The sequence below is a fragment of the Grampus griseus genome, assembly GCF_964374135.1.
Source record: "Grampus griseus genome assembly, chromosome: X".
Taxonomy (NCBI): domain Eukaryota; kingdom Metazoa; phylum Chordata; class Mammalia; order Artiodactyla; family Delphinidae; genus Grampus; species Grampus griseus.
This window is the reverse complement of record NC_138999.1, coordinates 87,588,991-87,605,499: the sequence shown is the minus strand read 5'-3', so window position 1 is coordinate 87,605,499 and position 16,509 is coordinate 87,588,991. Positions and strand designations below refer to the sequence as shown.

The following is a 16,509-nucleotide window of genomic DNA, read 5'->3' as shown; positions in this document are numbered from 1 at the left end:
ATAAATCAAGATATTGGTTTCTTTGGAAGTTGAGGAAAAAGATGGTGAGGAGATTCAAATTATAAGTAATATTCTAGTTTTTTGGTTGGGTACTGGATTCCCAGGTTTTTATTGTAATTTAGATGGGTAGATCCATAGTTAAGCAGGACCTTAGGGCCCATGATGAAATGCTTCATGACCAAGGCTTCTGCTTATTTCTGTTCACTGAGGGCTGTAAGAAAGGCAGGAGAACATATATTTTAGAGATATTTTGCGGGTGAAATAAATTGGTTTCCAGACATTTTTTTACCTTAAATTGGATTTAGATTAGCTCCTCCAACGGAAGAAGCTTCATTGTGTGAGGCCCACGTGCCTTTACATCCCGCGCTTTTTGCCCTTTGCACTTGGTCACCGTTGCTTCCCCTCCAAAGGGAGGCGGGTGACGCCGAGCCGTGGGGGGAGGGGAGGGGTGGCCCGCGGATCTGAAGCGTTCCTATTGGTGGAGAGAAGGAGTGAGAACGAGGCTTGAGCCAGAGAGAGAAGAGGGGCAAGGGGCGGGGCTAAGAAGGAGGCGGAGACAAAGGAACTTAACTGGAAAGAGACGAAGTGCAATTGTCCGCGCCTCGCTGCGATGGCGGCGGCGCGAAGCACAGCCACACCGCTGGCGGCGGAGTCTTCCCCTCAGGAAGCTACCGTCTCTGCCGCCTCCTCCTCCTCCTACACCGCCTGCGCGGCGGCGGCGGCGGCGGCGGCAGCGGTTGTGACTGTCTCCTCCGCCACCTCCACCCCTGCCTGCTCGCCTGCCGGTGGCTGCGGCGACGGCGGCGGCGGCTTTGGCGGCTCCACTATGGCGGCGGCGGGGAGGGGGGACAGTAGTTTTAAAGTAGACACCCGCCCTTGCCTCAGAGAAGGTGAGTTCCCGTCCCGGGGTGTGGGGGCGGCCCCGTCTCCTTCGCTGCCTCAGTTCAGTCAGTCCGAGATCGGACTGGGCGCGGTTCGTTAGCGCCCCACCCCCCACCTGCTGTGGCGCAGTAAAGGCCAACCTCACCCCGTCCCGCCCCGCCCCGCCGTTGTAGCCCCGAATGTGCCAGACGGACGTAGCAGAGAAGGGCTTCCCTACCTCCCCCTGCCCCGAGAGGGATGGCCCCCAGGAAAAGGAACTGCAGGTATTCACAAGGCAGGAGTTCGAAGGGAAAAAAATACCACATAATTTCTCTCCCAGTCAGGGCGCTTTAGTATTCTCTGTAGGAAGCTGAGGTGTGATTTGGTGAAAGCAGAGGAGGCAAGGTAGAAAAGTGCAGTGGAACTAGAAGGTCAGGGTAAGGGAAGGGGGACTGACGGAGAGAAGGGGCAGAGATGAGAGAGCAAAGGCCAAAGAAACGAGAGGGAGGAAATCTCCCTTTAGGGAAATTCAGCATCTCGCAGTGTAGAAACTTGCAGTAGTATACGTGAGGAGAGACAACATTAGACATTTGGGGAGGTTAGAGTGTATATTGAGCTTTAAGGTAGGATCGGTTGGATTTTAGGATCGTAGGGTCTGGTGGAGGGGGTTGTACTGAGGAAAGAAGAGAGGGAGAAGCACAGATTTCAGAATTTTCTTTGGCTATTTGAGGGTGTGACCTTATAAAGCAAGGTTTTCATGCCCATCTTTTAGGTGGTTTTGGTTTTAATAAGTGCTTTTGTACCTACCAACAGGTATTACTCCTAACATAAAAAGATATTTCTTGACTATTTCAGTAGAAGTGGTATTTAGTTCACACAAAGTATATTATATACTTGTAAACAGCCTACTAACAGCAAACTGTAAAATTTGCCATTGAAATGTGTTTTAAAGCAGTTTTGGAAATGCTTCTTAGGTGGTTGAGACCAAGTCCACCGCAGAAGATCTCAGTAAAGCATTTTGCCATAGTAAAGTTCATAATTAATTTCCAGTATATTCTGTGTCACTGTATGCTGCTAATTTGCCTCCAAAGTGAAAGACCGTGGACGCCAAAATAGAGTAAAATAATGTAAGTTACTTTTTCTTAGGAGGACACTGCATTAAAATTATCCCATAAAAATAATTTTCTCTTCACATTCTTAAATTATATATCCCATAACCTTTGACTCCTTTCACTTTGGAGGAATGGCAAAGCAGTAAAAAAAAATCCCTTACAATATTTGTCATATGCACATTACATAAATGGCACTTACTAAATATGGAAGTTAGAAATACACTGTAACATGATTTTTTTAAATTTATTAACTCTCTTACTGAAAGCAACTTTTGAAAGACTATTTAGTGCATTCAGTCAGGCTGCATTTGTACAGTTGTTCTGGGATGAAAGTATGAAATCTCCTGGATTTTTTGTTTTTATACCAAAGTTTCTGTCTGTAACCAACAGGAAGGAGAGAACAGTTTTTCAGGGGTGAAGATCACAATTCAGTTTGGCTCTCATGGCCTTTTCACAGTAAGGTTTAGGACCAGCATCTTATGGAAAAATGCCTTTTTGCCTGGCTCTGTGACTGGCTTAGTTGCATTATCTTTGATATGCAAGTATTAATGGCTTTAAGAGATATAAATTCAGAAAGTAGCAGCAATACCCTGTGTATACTACTGCTAGCTGGTAAAAATGAGGAGAGCCCTTGAATAGGGGTCTGGTGTAGTGAATCTAGCTTCTGTTGTTAGTTTATCCGCTAGATTTTTCTGACCCTGAACAGATTCCAAGCTTCCTGGATTTGGGTCTTGACATTTTTGAAATAGAGGTAATGGAGTAGCCAAACTTGAGGTTGATTTCAGATCTGAAAGCATGAACCATGATTTTGCAGTGCTGCATTGATAATCTTTCGATGGCATTTCCATGGCTGTGCACTGGAACAGTGATTCATAAGCCATAGAAACCTTCATCGAGAGTTATGACCTGACATTCAGTGAGTAATGAAATCTGTGTTGTAAGTGTTGAGACAATTTACTAGGATATGAGAAACCAAATATAATTGCTACCTAAAAATTATCTCTTACCATTTCATTTTGGGTAAATATCCTTCATTAACTGTTCAGTCCAAACCAAAACTCTTAAATTTTCATCTAACAAATTCTGCATATTTGATATAGTACACTGTCCAAAACACTATTAGGTCTCAAAATATTTTTGTTTAGATATTTATAAATGCCATAAATGGTTACCAATTATGATAGTGGCTAAAAGAGAAGAGAGAAAAATGTTTCTTGGTGGTGTGCCAATGTCTTTTGCTTGTTTATTTTTTTAAGTCCTAGTTAGGAGATGGCTCTAACAGGTGGCAAAGAATTGTCAAGATTCAGATTATTACAAATCCACTCCAGATAGGACCATTAAAAGTTGTTTGATAAAGCATTTGCTGATCCATTTTCAACTGTAGTCAGCATTCCAGAGGATTTCATCTGTCTTGGGGTTGGTAATGAGCAAATATCAGTGGAGATTAGAGATTGCCAAGCAGGGAAGATTAGAAACTCTGAAAGGTTACAAGTGGGAAATTGGGCAATCAACATAAAAACAATCAACAAATAAAAGAAATGCCAAGTGAACACACATGAAAAAAGCACATACCTACCCCAAATTCATGGCAAGTGGAGTCATGAGAGTTTGAGGGACCCTTCATATTTCATTCAGTGAAGTTTTTCAAAAATGTTTAATGGCTCAAAACTGAATTTTCATCCAGTATTGATGTTGCCATGTGATCATAGTAAAAATCAAAACAAAAATAAACAAAAACCCTCTTGTTTATTTTCCTCTTCCTTTTAAGAAAAAGAAATTATTAAATGGATTCTCTTTTAGATTGGAGGACATGCTGGCATTTAATTTAGTTAATGATCTGTTTGCACAGCCATTACCTAACAAGACTTTCCTTTGTCTTGATGTTATTCAGTAAGTTCAAGTGCAGCATAAGAAAACCTAGTTAATAGCCTTTCCTTCATTTGTTCAGGAATCATTTATTGAACACCTGTGTGTGTGCGCGCGTGCACAGGCTCACATGCACCTGTGCCAGGCACTTGGTTCAGTGCCCAGAATATACAGGCGCACTAGACACAGCTATATTATAGAGCCCAATAGTAGTGCTTGATAGTAAAATTATAAAATAAAAAAATAATTGGGGAAAAAGCAGTTTTAAGGGTAACTAGCCAGACTCCTAAACTATCAAGGCTCCACCATCGTTTATTGTAAATCTGTACTTTGCCCATGGTGTTTCAAATACTATAGGCACACTAAAACACATTATATTATATATCTAATGTTAGTACTAAGGAAGAATAATTAACCAATTGTTAGAATTAATTTTTTTTCCAGACTGAAGCAATTTATTTAACACTTGAAGTTGTTGGCATATTTAACAATCATCAGAGTGTAATACTGATAAAGCATTATATGGGTTAATTTATAAAATATATTCTTAGCAGTTATCTAATAAACAACATTTGTCATTGATTGAGTACCTACTGGCATAATTGCTTTGCTTTCCAAATTGAGACAATCTTCCAGTGTCACATAAAGTATTTTAAACTACTATGAAACATACATTCATTCGCTCATAAACTGAAGATTTTATAAAAAGGGCAAAATAATTAAAATTTTAAAATCAAAATCATAGGTTTTATTTTTCATTGTATTTTATTTTTACAAGAGATAAATAAACTGACACCAAGCATTGTAAATGGATAACCACAACAAAAGCAACAATGATTGCAATTACCAAACACGAAACATACTCATACTATTTCATAATATTGCCATTCAGTCCAGTAATCCTCCACTGTAACAGCTCCTTACTTTGCAGTGAAAATTGATTTCTATATTTTTTGCCTCTGAGTCCCTGTGGGATTTTTCTTTTATTCAAACAAAAGGTCACAAAAATTATAATCATCCTCATCAGTTCACTGAGTCCCATGTAATTAATTTTTTTATCTTGATCTTTTGTTAGCACTTTTATGAATTCACCAGTTTTCCATTAGAGTTTTGAAAATGCTTATTCATTCAGTTCAGCAGTATACTCAGTTACCAGAAACCTGTACTTGTCAGAGTCTTTTCCATGAACACCTTGAAGATGAAACCCTTTTATAGGAACATTTTTGTGAAAGCATCAGAGTACACCCAGAACTGTCTGTAAATGACAAAAGACGTAAAAATGACCACGGTTAAAGATTTGATGAAAGTTCATATTAATGCAATTGACAAGGATATTTAGTTATTTCTGAAATATACATTTTAAAGTAATAACTAGAATTATGATATATAACATTATACCAGAACATATAAGATTTTTAGAAATTTCATGTAGTCTGAAACATTTATATTAATGTATTTCCATACAAATAACCCAAAGGAAGTTTAGTATTATTTGTTTTTCTTTGTTTTTTTTATACTGCAGGTTCTTATTAGTCATCAATTTTATACACATCAGTGTATACATGTCAATCACAATCACCCAATTCACACAACCATCCCCACCCCACCATGGTTTTCCCCCCTTGGTGTCCACACGTCTGTTCTCTACATCTGTGTCTGAACTTCTGCCCTGCAAACTGGTTCATCTGTACCATTTTCACATACATGCGTTAATATACAATATTTGTTTTTCTGACTTACTTCACTCTGTATGACAGTCGCTAGGTCCATCCACATCTCAACAAATGACTCAGTTTCGTTCTTTTTTATGGCTGAGAAATATTCCATTGTATATATGTACCACAACTTCTTTATCTGTTCATCTGTCGATGGGCATTTAGGTTGCTTCCATGACCTGGCTATTGTAAATAGTGCTGCAGTGAACATTTTGGTACATGACTCTTTTTGAATTATGGTTTTCTCAGGGTATATGCTCAGTAGTAGGATTCCTGGGTCGTATGGTAGTTATATTTTTAGTTTTTTAAGGAACCTCCATACTGTTCTCCATAGTGGCTGTATGAATTTACACTCCCACCAAAGTGCAAGAGGGTTCCCTTTTCTCCACACCCTCTCCAGCATTTATTGTTTGTACATTTTTTAATGATGGACATTCTGACCAGTCTGAGATGATATCTCATTGTAGTTTTGATTTGCATTTCTCTAATGATTAATGATGATGAGCATTCTTTCATGTGTTTGTTGGCAATCTGTATATCTTCTTTGAAGAAATGTCTATTTAGGTCTTCTGCCCATTTTTGGACTGGGTTGTTTGATTTTTTGATATTGAGCTGCATGAGCTGCTTGTAAATTTTGGAGATTAATCCTTTGTCAGTTGCTTCATTTGCAAATATTTTCTCTCATTCTGACGGTTGTCTTTTCATCTTCTTAATGGTTTCCTTTGCTGTGCAAAAGCTTTTAAGTTTCATTAGCTCCAATTTGTTTATTTTTGTTTTTATTTTCATTTCTCTAGGACGTGGGTCAAAAAGGATCTTGCTGTGATTTATGTCATAGAGTGTTCTGCCTATGTTTTCCTCTAAGAGTTTGATAGTCTCTGGCCTTACATTTAGATCTTTAATCCATTTTGAGTTTATTTTTGTGTATGGTGTTAGGGAGTGTTCTAATTTCATTCTTTTACATGTAGCTGCCCAGTTTTCCCAGCCCCACTTGTAGAAGAGGCTGTCTTTTCTCCACTGTATATTCTTGCCTCCTTTATCAAAGATAAGGTGACCATATGTGCGTGGGTTTACCTCTGGGCTTTCTATCCTGTTCCTTTGATCTATATTTCTGTTTCTGTGCCAGTACCATACTGTCTTGATTACTGTAGCTTTGTAGAATAGTCTGAAGTCAGGGAGCCTGATTCCTCCAGCCTGATTTTTCTTTCTCAAGATTGCTTTGGCTATTCTGGGTCTTTTATGTTTCCATACAAATTGTGAAATTTTTTGTTCTAGTTCTGTGAAAAATGCCAGTGATAGTTTGATAGGGATTGCATTGAATCTGTAGATTTCTTTGGGTAGTAGAGTCATTTTCATAATGTTGATTTTTCCAATCCAAGAACATGGTATATCTCTCCATCTATTTATATCAACTTTAATTTTTTTCATCAGTGTCTTACAATTTTCTGCATACAGGTCTTTTGTCTCCTTAGGCAGCTTTATTCCTAGATATTTTATTCTTTTTGTTGCAGTGGTAAATGGGAGTGTTTTCTTAATTTCTCTTTAAGATTTTCATCATTAGTGTATAGGAATGCAGAGATTTCTGTGCATTAATTTTCTATCCTAGTACTTAACCAAATTAATTGATTAGCTCTCAGAGTTTTCTGGTAGCATCTTTAGGATTCTCTATTTATAGTATCATGTCATCTGCAAACAGTGACAGCTTTACTTCTTTTGCAATTTGGATTCCTTTTATTTCCTTTTCTTCTCTGATTGCTGTGGCTAAAACTTCCAAAACTATGTTGAGTAAGAGTGGTGAGAGTGGGCAACCTTGTCTTGTTCCTGATCTTAGTGGAAATGCTTTCAGTTTTTCAGCATTGAGGACGATGTTGGCTGTGGGTTTGTCATATATGGCCTTTATTATGTTGAGAAATGTTCCCACTATGCCAACTTTCTGGAGGGTTTTTATCATAAATGGGTGTTGAATTATGTCAAAAGTTTTCTCTGCATCGATTGAGAGGATCATATGGTTTTTCTCCTTCAATTTGTTAATATGGTGTATCACGTTGATTGATTTGCGTATATTGACGAATCCTTGCATTCTTGAGATAAACCCCAGTTGATCATGGTGTATGATCCTTTTAATGTGCTGTTGGATTCTGTTTGCTAGTATTCTGTTGAGGATTTTTGCACCTATGTTCATCAGTGATATTGGCCTATGGTTTTCTTTCTTTTTGACATCTTTGTCTGGTTTTGGTATCACAGTGATGGTGGCCTCATAGAATGAGTTTGGGAGTGTTCCTCCCTCTGCTATATTTTGGAAGAGTTTGAGAAGGATAGGTGTTAGCTCTTTTCTAAATGTTTGATAGAATTTGCCTGTGAAGCCATCTGGTCTTTTTTTGTTGGAAGATTTTTTTTTTTTTTTTTTTTTTTTTTTTGCAGTATGTGGGCCTCTCACTCTTGTGGCCTCTCCCGTTGCGGAGCACAGGCTCCGGACGCGCAGGCTTAGTGGCCGTGGCTCATGGGCCTAGCCACTTCGCGGCATGTGGGATTTTCCTGGACTGGGGCACGAACCCATGTCCCCTGCATCGGCAGGCGGACTCTCAACCACTGCGCCACCAGGGAAGCCCCTGTTGGAAGATTTTTAATCACAGTTTCAATTTCAGTGCTTGTGATTGGTCTGTTCATATTTTCTATTTCTTCCTCGTTCAGTCTCGGAACGTTGTGCATTTCAAAGAATTTATCCATTTCTTCCAGGATGTCCATTTTATTGGCATATAGTTGCTTGTAGTAATCTCGCATGATCCTTTGTATTTCTGCAGTGTCAGTTGTTACTTCTCCTTTTTCATTTCTAATTCTATTGATTTGAGTCTTCTCCCTTTTTCTCTTGATAAGTGTGGCTAATGGTTTATCCACTTTTTTATCTCCTCAAAGAACTGGCCTTTAGTTTTATTGATCTTTGCTATCGTTTCCTTCATTTCTTTTTTAATTTATTTCTGATCTGATCTTTATGATTTCTTTCCTTCTGGTAACTTTGGGATTTTTTTGTTCTACTTTCTCTAATTGCTTTAGGTGTAAGGTTAGGTTTTTTATTTGAGATGTTTCTTGTTTCTTAAAGTAGGATTGCCTTGCTATAAACTTCCCTCTTAGAACTGCTTTTGCTGCATCCCATAGGTTTTGGGTCGTCGTGTTTTCATTGTCATTTGTTTCTAGGTATTGTTTGATTTCCTCTTTGATATCTTCAGTGATCTCTTGTTTATTAAGTAGTGTGTTGTTTAGCCTCCATGTGTTTGTTTTTCTTACAGATTTTTTCCTGAAATTGATATCTAGTTTCATACCGTTGTGGTTGGAAAAGGTACTTGATACAATTTCAATTTTCCTAAATTTATCAAGGCTTGCTTTGTGACCCAAGATATGACCTGTCCTGTAGAATGTTCCATGAGCACTTGAGAAGAATGTGTATTCTGTTGTTTTGGGATGGAATGTCCTATAAATATCAATTAAGTCCATCTTGTTTAATGTATCATTTAAAGCTTGTGTTTCCTTATTTATTTTCATTTTGGATGATCTGTCCATTGGTGAAAGAGGGGTGTTAAAGTCCCCTATTATGATTGTGTTACTGTCGATTTCCCCTTTTACAGCTGTTAGTATTTGCCTTATGTATTGAGGTGCTCCTATGTAGGGTGCATAAATATTTACAATTGTTATATCTTCTTCTTAGATTGATCCCTTGATCATAATGTAGTGTACTTCTTTGTCTCTTGTAATAGTCTTTGTTTTAAAGTCTATTTTGTCTAATTTGAGAACTGCTACTCCAGATTTCTTTTGATTTCCATTTGCATGGAATATCCTTTTCCATCCCCTCACTTTCAGTCTGTATGTGTCCCTAGGTCTGAAGTGGGTCACTTTTAGACAGCATATATATGGGTCTTGTTTTTGTATCCATTCAGCCAATCTATGTCTTTTGGTGGCAGCATTTAATCTATTTACATTTAAGGTAATTAGTGATATGTAAGTTCCTATTACCACTTTCTTAATTGTTTTGTGTTTATTATTGTAGGTCTTTTCCTTCTGTTTTGTTTCCTGCCTAGAGGAGTTCCTTTAGCATTTGTTGTAAAGCTGGTTTGGTGGTGCTGAATTCTGTTAGCTTTTGCTTGTCTGTAAAGGTTTTAATTTCTCAGTCATTCTGATGAGATCCTTGCTGGGTAGAGTAATCTTGGTTGTAGGTTTTTCTCCTTCATCACTTTGTATATGTCCTGACTCTCCCTTCTGGCTTGCAGAGTTTCTGCTGAAAGATCAGCTTTTAACTTTTTGGGGATTCCCTTATGTGTTATTTGTTGTTTTTCCCTTGCTGCTTTTTATATTTGTTCTTTGTATTCAGTTTTTGATAGTTTGATTAATATGTCTTGGTGTGTTACTACTCCTTGGGTTTATCCTGTATGTGACTCTCTGTGCTTCCTGGACTTAATTATCTATTTCCTTTCCCATAATAGGGAAGTTTTCAACTATAATCTCTTCAAATATTTTCTCAGTACCTTTGTTTTCCTCTTCTTCTTCTGGGACCCATATAATTCGAATGTTGGTGCCCTTAATGTTGTCCCAGAGATCTCTGAGACTGTCCTCAATTCTTTTCAATTTTTTTTCTTTATTCTGCTCTGCAGTAGTTATTTCCACTATTTTATCTTCCAGGTCACTTATCCGTGCTTCTGCCTCAGTTATTCTGCTATTGATCCCTTCTAGAGAATTTTTAATTTCATTTATTTTGTTGTTCATCACTGTTTGTTTGCTCTTTAGTTCTTCTAGGTCCTTGTTAAATGTTTCTTGTATATTCTCCATTCTATTTCCGATATTTTGGATCATCTTTGCTATCATTTTTCTGAATTCCTTTTCAGGTAGACTGCCTATTTCCTCTTCATTTGTTAGGTCTGGTGGGTTTTTACCTTGCTCCTTCATCTGCTGTGTGTTTCTCTGTCTTTTCATTTTGCTTAACTTACTGTGTTTGGGGTGTCCTTTTCGTAGGCTGCAGGTCGTAGTTTCCATTGTTTTTGGTATCTGTCCCCAGTGGCTAATGTTGACTCAGTGGGTTGTGTAGGCTTCCTGGTGGAGGGGACTCGTGCCTGTGTTCTGGTGGATGAGGCTGGATCTTCTCTGTCTGGTGGGCAGTTCCACATCTGGTGGTGTGTTTTGGGGTGTCTGTGGCCTTATTATGATTTTAGGCAGCTTCTGTGCTAATGGATGGGGTTGTGTTCGTGTCTTGCTAGTTGTTTGGCACAGGTTGTCCAGCACTGTAGCTTGCTAGTCATTGAATGGAGCTGGGTTTTTTCGTTGAGATGGAGATCTCTGGGAGATTTTTGCCGTTTGATATTATGTGAAGCTGGGAGGTCTCTTTTGGACCAGTGTCTTGAACTTGGCTCTCCCACCTCAGTGGCCCAGCGCTGACGCCTGGCTGGAGCACCAAGAGCCTGTCCTCCACGCAGCTCAGAATAAAAGGGAGAAAAGAAAGAGAGAAAGAAGAAGATAAAATAAAATAAAGTAAAATAAATAAAAAATTAAAACCTGAAATAAAATAAATTAAAAAAATAATTATTAAGAAAAAAAAATTTAAGTAATAAAAAAAAAAGACGGACAGACAGAACCCTAGGGTAAATGGAAAAAGCAAAGCTGTACAGACAATAATCACACACAGAAGCATACACATAAACACTCACAAAAAGAGAAAAAGGGAGAAAAATATACATATCATTGCTCCCAAAGTCCACCTCCTCAATTTGGGATGATTCGTTGTCTATTCAGGTATTCCACAGATGCAGGGTACATCAAGTTGATTGTGGAGATTTAATGCACTGCTCCTGAGGCTGCTGGGAGAGATTTCCCTTTCTCTTCTTTGTTCGCACAGCTCCCGGGGTTCAGGTTTGGATTTGGCCCCGCATCTGTGTGTAGGTCTCCTGAAGGCTTCTGTTCTTCACTCAGACAGGACAGGGTTAAAGAAGCAGCTGATTCGGGGGCTCTGGCTCACTCAGGCCGGGGGGGAAGTAGGGGTACAGATGTGGGGTGAGCCTGTGGCGGCAGAGATCCCCGTGACCTTGCACCAGCCTGAGGCGTGCCGTGCGTTCTCCTGGGAAAGTTGTCCCTGGATCACGGGACCCTGGCAGTGGCGGGCTGCACAGGCTCCAGGTAGGGGAGGTGATAGTGACCTGTGCTTGCATACAGGCTTCTTGGTTGCTGCAGTAGCAGCCTTAGCGTCTCATGCTCATCTCCGCACCCCTGTTGATGCACTCTCCTCCGTGGCTCCGAAGCTGCCCCCCTCCACCACCTGCAGTCTCTGTCCGGGAAGGACCTTCCTAGTGTTTGGAAAACTCTCCTCCTTCACAGCTCCCTCCCAGTGGTGCAGGTCCCGTGCCTATTCTTTTATCTCTGTTTTTTCTTTTTTCTCTTGCCCTACCCAGGTACGTGGGCAGTTTCTTGCCTTTTGGGAGGTCTGAGGTGTTCTGCCAGCGTTCAGTAGGTGTTCTGTAGGAGTTGTTCCACATGTAGATGTATTTCTGATGTATTTGTGGGGAGGAAGGTGATCTCCGCATCTTACTCTTCCGTCATCTTGAAGCTCCTCTCATATCCCTTTTTAATCACTTCTTTTCCTTTGTTGAATGCAGAATTAAGTCCAAATGCCCTGATGAAGCCAATTATGATTTGGCCTCATTCCAAGCTTTCAATTATTGTCTTTCATATTCTTGTGTATCCCCAGGTACCTTTTCTCCACTCTTTTTATCTGAATTTTATTCATCTTTTAAAGCTTAGTTCAATACCTGTTTACCTCTAGAAAGCTTTTCCCAAACTCCTCAGCAGGAACCCACTGTACCTTATGTCTTATATCACTTATGACATTTTGATCTTGGAATCATAGTTCTTTTTAAAAATAATTAATTAATTAATTTAACTGCACCGGGTCTTAGTTGCGGCACGGGGATCTTTAGTTGTGGCCTGCGGGATCTTCGTTGCTGCACGCAGAATCTTTAGTTGCGGCCTGCAGGATCTTCTTTGCGGCATGCAGGATTTTTCAGTTGTGGTATGCGAACTCTTAGTTGCGGAATGTGGGATCCAGTTCCCCCACCAGGGATTGAACCCAGGCCCCTGCATTGGGAGTGTAGAGTCCTCACCACTGGACCACCAGTGAAGTCCCCATGGTTCTTTCTATACACATCTTCCTTACTAAATTATAAATTCCTTGAGATTAGGAGTTATTCACTTGCTGTGTCATTTCCAACATGTGGAACAGTCATGTATTTATAATGGAAAAAAGTCAAGGTAAAACAAAGTTCCGCTCCACCAAATAACACATGTGACAAGTTATTTCGATTTCAGTGAATCCTAATTTCCTAACCTTCAGAATGTGGCAAATATCACTTACCTTGCAGACTTATTTAAAGAACTAAAGGGGTAAGCTATTATCTTGTTTACACATAGAGGGCCTTCAATAAGTGCTCTTTATTTTTTCTTATCTCTTTCCAAAATGTGTACCATAGTACTTTGAAACTAACCTCAGTAAATACCAATAAAGCTAAATGATGTGCAAGACATTGAGGGCCTGAACTTGGGTAGTGTTATGGGGAATTAAAAGGAAGAGATGGATATCAGATAACGTTATAAGCTAGAATTGACATGAAACAGTGATTTTCTGGGGAGCAGAATGGCTGAGATTTTGAGTCTGGAATATTATGCCATTTAATAAAGAAAAACAGACCAAGATCTTGTTTGAGAAAATGAGTCAAAGGCAATAAGTCTAGGCAATACCATTCTAAAGGAAAAGTTGTAGGGGTACCAGTAACTTCATGGACTTCATGGAAATTTATCTGGGTCACCAGTAATGAAAGGCTAGGTTAAAATATTTAGCCTTCATATTTCCCAACTTGAGTGTCAGTGTCAAACTTTGACTATTAGAAGTGGGGAAATCTGGAATTAAAGGTTGATCTAGGAAAGAAATGAGTGTTAAATTTTAGGAATTGTTGAACCTCTAAATTAGTAGTTTCCTTTTGTCTTCTTAATGGAAACTTTTCCTCTGTAACAAGTTATATTGCCACCAAATGATAATATTTACTTATTATTAAAGAATTCAATAGGAAGCTCAATATCTTATCACTATGCTCAGATTGCATATAGTAGTTAATTCTGAAACAAGGCAAGTCCTGAAATACATTTTAGTTAAACTCTCTACCTTGCTGACTTTAAGAGTCAAAGTTAGAGAAATCATATATTTTAAAACAACCTAAAAATAATTCAGAGAGGATACTATATATTATAGGGATAAATTTTTAAGTGTTCATCAACTTGTTTTTGACATGTTCCTGGTTACAGTTATTATTATCTTGAGCATGCAATTTAAGTAAGCATTTTAATCCATACAGTGGTACTGAAAACAAAGCTTAGTTGTAGATATCCAACATAACTTTTAAAATAAATACCTCTAAAGGTTTTTAAATAGAAAGTCCTACATAATTCTTGCAAAAATTGAAAGAAAACAGTTGTACAGAAAATAAAATGTTAAATTTTCTCCCTTTCTTCCTTTTCTAGCCCCGCTTCCCAAAGTTAATCACTTTTAAATTTAATTTATATCTTTCCATATTTTTTATATGTGATGTATATTTAATTTTTGTTAGTGTTGGAAATGGATGTATTCTATTTATTGTTCTACAACTTTTTATCCATTTAATATATCATTGGCCTTTCTCTGTGAAAGTATGTGTGGTATCAGCTTATTCATTTAAATAGCCAAATAGCAAACAAAATTTTGATGTTTTGTGATTTATACCTTATAGATGCACTAATAAATTTGGGGGGAATACATTGAGCTGTTAAGAAGTTTAGATAGAAGTGTGGACCTCAAGTGTAAATTCAGAAAATTTTGGCATGTGTTATTTATTACAGTGAGAAACATTTAGAAATAACACTTCTAGATGTTATTATATGAACATTACTTTATATCTTTGGCGGCTTCCGTGAGACTTGTTTGGCCAGATGAATGTGCTAATGTTCATACAACAATGGAAAATGTTTGCCTACTATGGGCAAAATTTTTTTGTGGTTCCGTGTGATTTTTAGATAACATTGGAACCATAGCTCCAGATAAGTGACAGTCTTATAACAATGCCTTTTTAAGGATTGTCTACTGTAAAACACAAATTCCAAGGCTTGGTTTTTTAATCCTGCTGCTCATTATTGGTGCCCCAAATCAGTCTACGAAGCTCATGAAGTTACTGGTACCCCCATAACTTTTAATTTGGAATGGTATTGCCTAGGCTTATCATGTTAAATAAATAACACTTGCTATATCCTACATTAGAGGCATATTTATTATGCTCATATTAAATTGCATACTCAATAAGCAAAAAGCTTTTACTGTAGCCTCACAAGCACTCAGGTTTGAGGTGGTATATGAAACAATATGTAGTTGAAGAATGAAAATGATACTTCTAAATATTCATTTATGTGATATATAGTCTCATTACCCTTTATTTTATTCATAGATATGACTTGGAAAGAACAGGAAAAGACTGAACTTTTTACAGATAATTTTTGTAATATATGTGGAGTGGTGCTGCAGTTTGAATCACAAAGGATTTCACATTATGAGGTAGGTTAAAAATACTGGGAATAGAATCTAAAATAGGTTTTTAAATATAACAGATAAACTTCATATATTATCTGTTTTTGATTCTTATGAGAATCCTGTGTATTATTTCCCTTTGATGGATGAGGAGCCTGGCTCAGAGAGGGACAGTAACTTACTAGCTTAAGTTTGGAGAATTTGGGTTTAAACTTAGCCTTTTTGACTCCAAAGCATGTTTTCTTTTCTTCACATCATTCTGCCTCCATTTGTATCTATCAAGCCACTATATCCTTCGTGTCCTTGTAGTAAATATAAGGGAAGTTTTATAAAGCTTGTGTAGGAAACAGTTAATGTGAATCAAGGGATATTATTGAACTCCAGAGTTTTCCTTTACAGTAAATGAAGGATAAAAACAAAATGAACTCGTCTTGCACTTAATTTAGCTACATGTTTTTAAGCACAGTACCATAGAATTCTAGAGTTAAAAGAGGAATGTATAATGTTCTTACTTCTTTAGTTTATTGATTAGAAAACTGAAACCCAGAGGGATAGTGATTCTGCATAACTAATCTTGGCATGACTAAGCTTAAAAATGATTTCTTCTAATTTCATATCCAGTGTTCTTTCCTTTCTTTTAGTGTTGTCTCCCATTTCTACATCATATTATGAACTATTGGATTTATTTTCATATCTGGTATCCTTGTTAACAAAAGTACTAGATACATTTACTTAAAAGAAATATAATGCCAGTTCTACTTTTTTAAACACCTCATCTTGTTTTGCCCATTGCTAATCTTATTGGCAACTATATTTCAGTCCTTATGTTGATTGGGATTCAATTACTGTAATTACAGATAGCGAAATTGTGTTGGCTGTGGATTGAGAGGACGTAGATTCAAGTCTTAACTCCACCATTGTTGTGAAACCCTGGGCAAATCACTTTACCTCTCTGAGCATGTTTCTTGAGCCTGCAAAATGGGGGCGTAAGATCTCTCTTACTATACTTGTGAGAATTAAGTGAAATCAGATATGTGATTGTGCCTAGCATATCCTGGGACCCCAAAGCTCAAAGATTTAGAGTTAATAAAGAGAGACATGTAATAAAGGGGCTCTGTGATAACTGTGGTTGGAGCCATTTGAATTTAAATTTGAAAAATCACTTTTATGGGCTTATGAAGTACTATTCAGTGTAGAAAATATACAAAAATATAAGAAAATATGAATCAATCATAATTCTGTTGCTTGTAAGTAAGCATCATTTAATTAACTTCTGTTTATATGATTCCAGTATGCTTTCTAAACACACAGACATATTTTTACAAAAGAGAATTGTATGTTGTTTTGCACTTGCTTTTTCATATAAGAACATATTCTGAAC

At 37.8% G+C, this 16,509-nt stretch overlaps 1 protein-coding gene across 3 annotated transcripts in view; it reads left to right on the top strand.

The window, feature by feature from the left end:
* Positions 1-605: 605 nt before the first annotated feature.
* The window catches only part of ZMAT1 (zinc finger matrin-type 1), a 33,720-nt gene continuing 17,816 nt past the window's right edge, over positions 606-16,509 (top strand). For all 3 annotated transcript variants that reach the window (XM_082681599.1, XM_082681598.1, XM_082681597.1), the window contains exons 1-2: positions 606-890; positions 15,049-15,155. In XM_082681599.1, the coding sequence (XP_082537725.1) occupies positions 611-890; positions 15,049-15,155 (387 nt within the window). In that variant the 5' untranslated portion in view covers positions 606-610. The remainder of the gene's footprint in view (positions 891-15,048; positions 15,156-16,509) is intronic.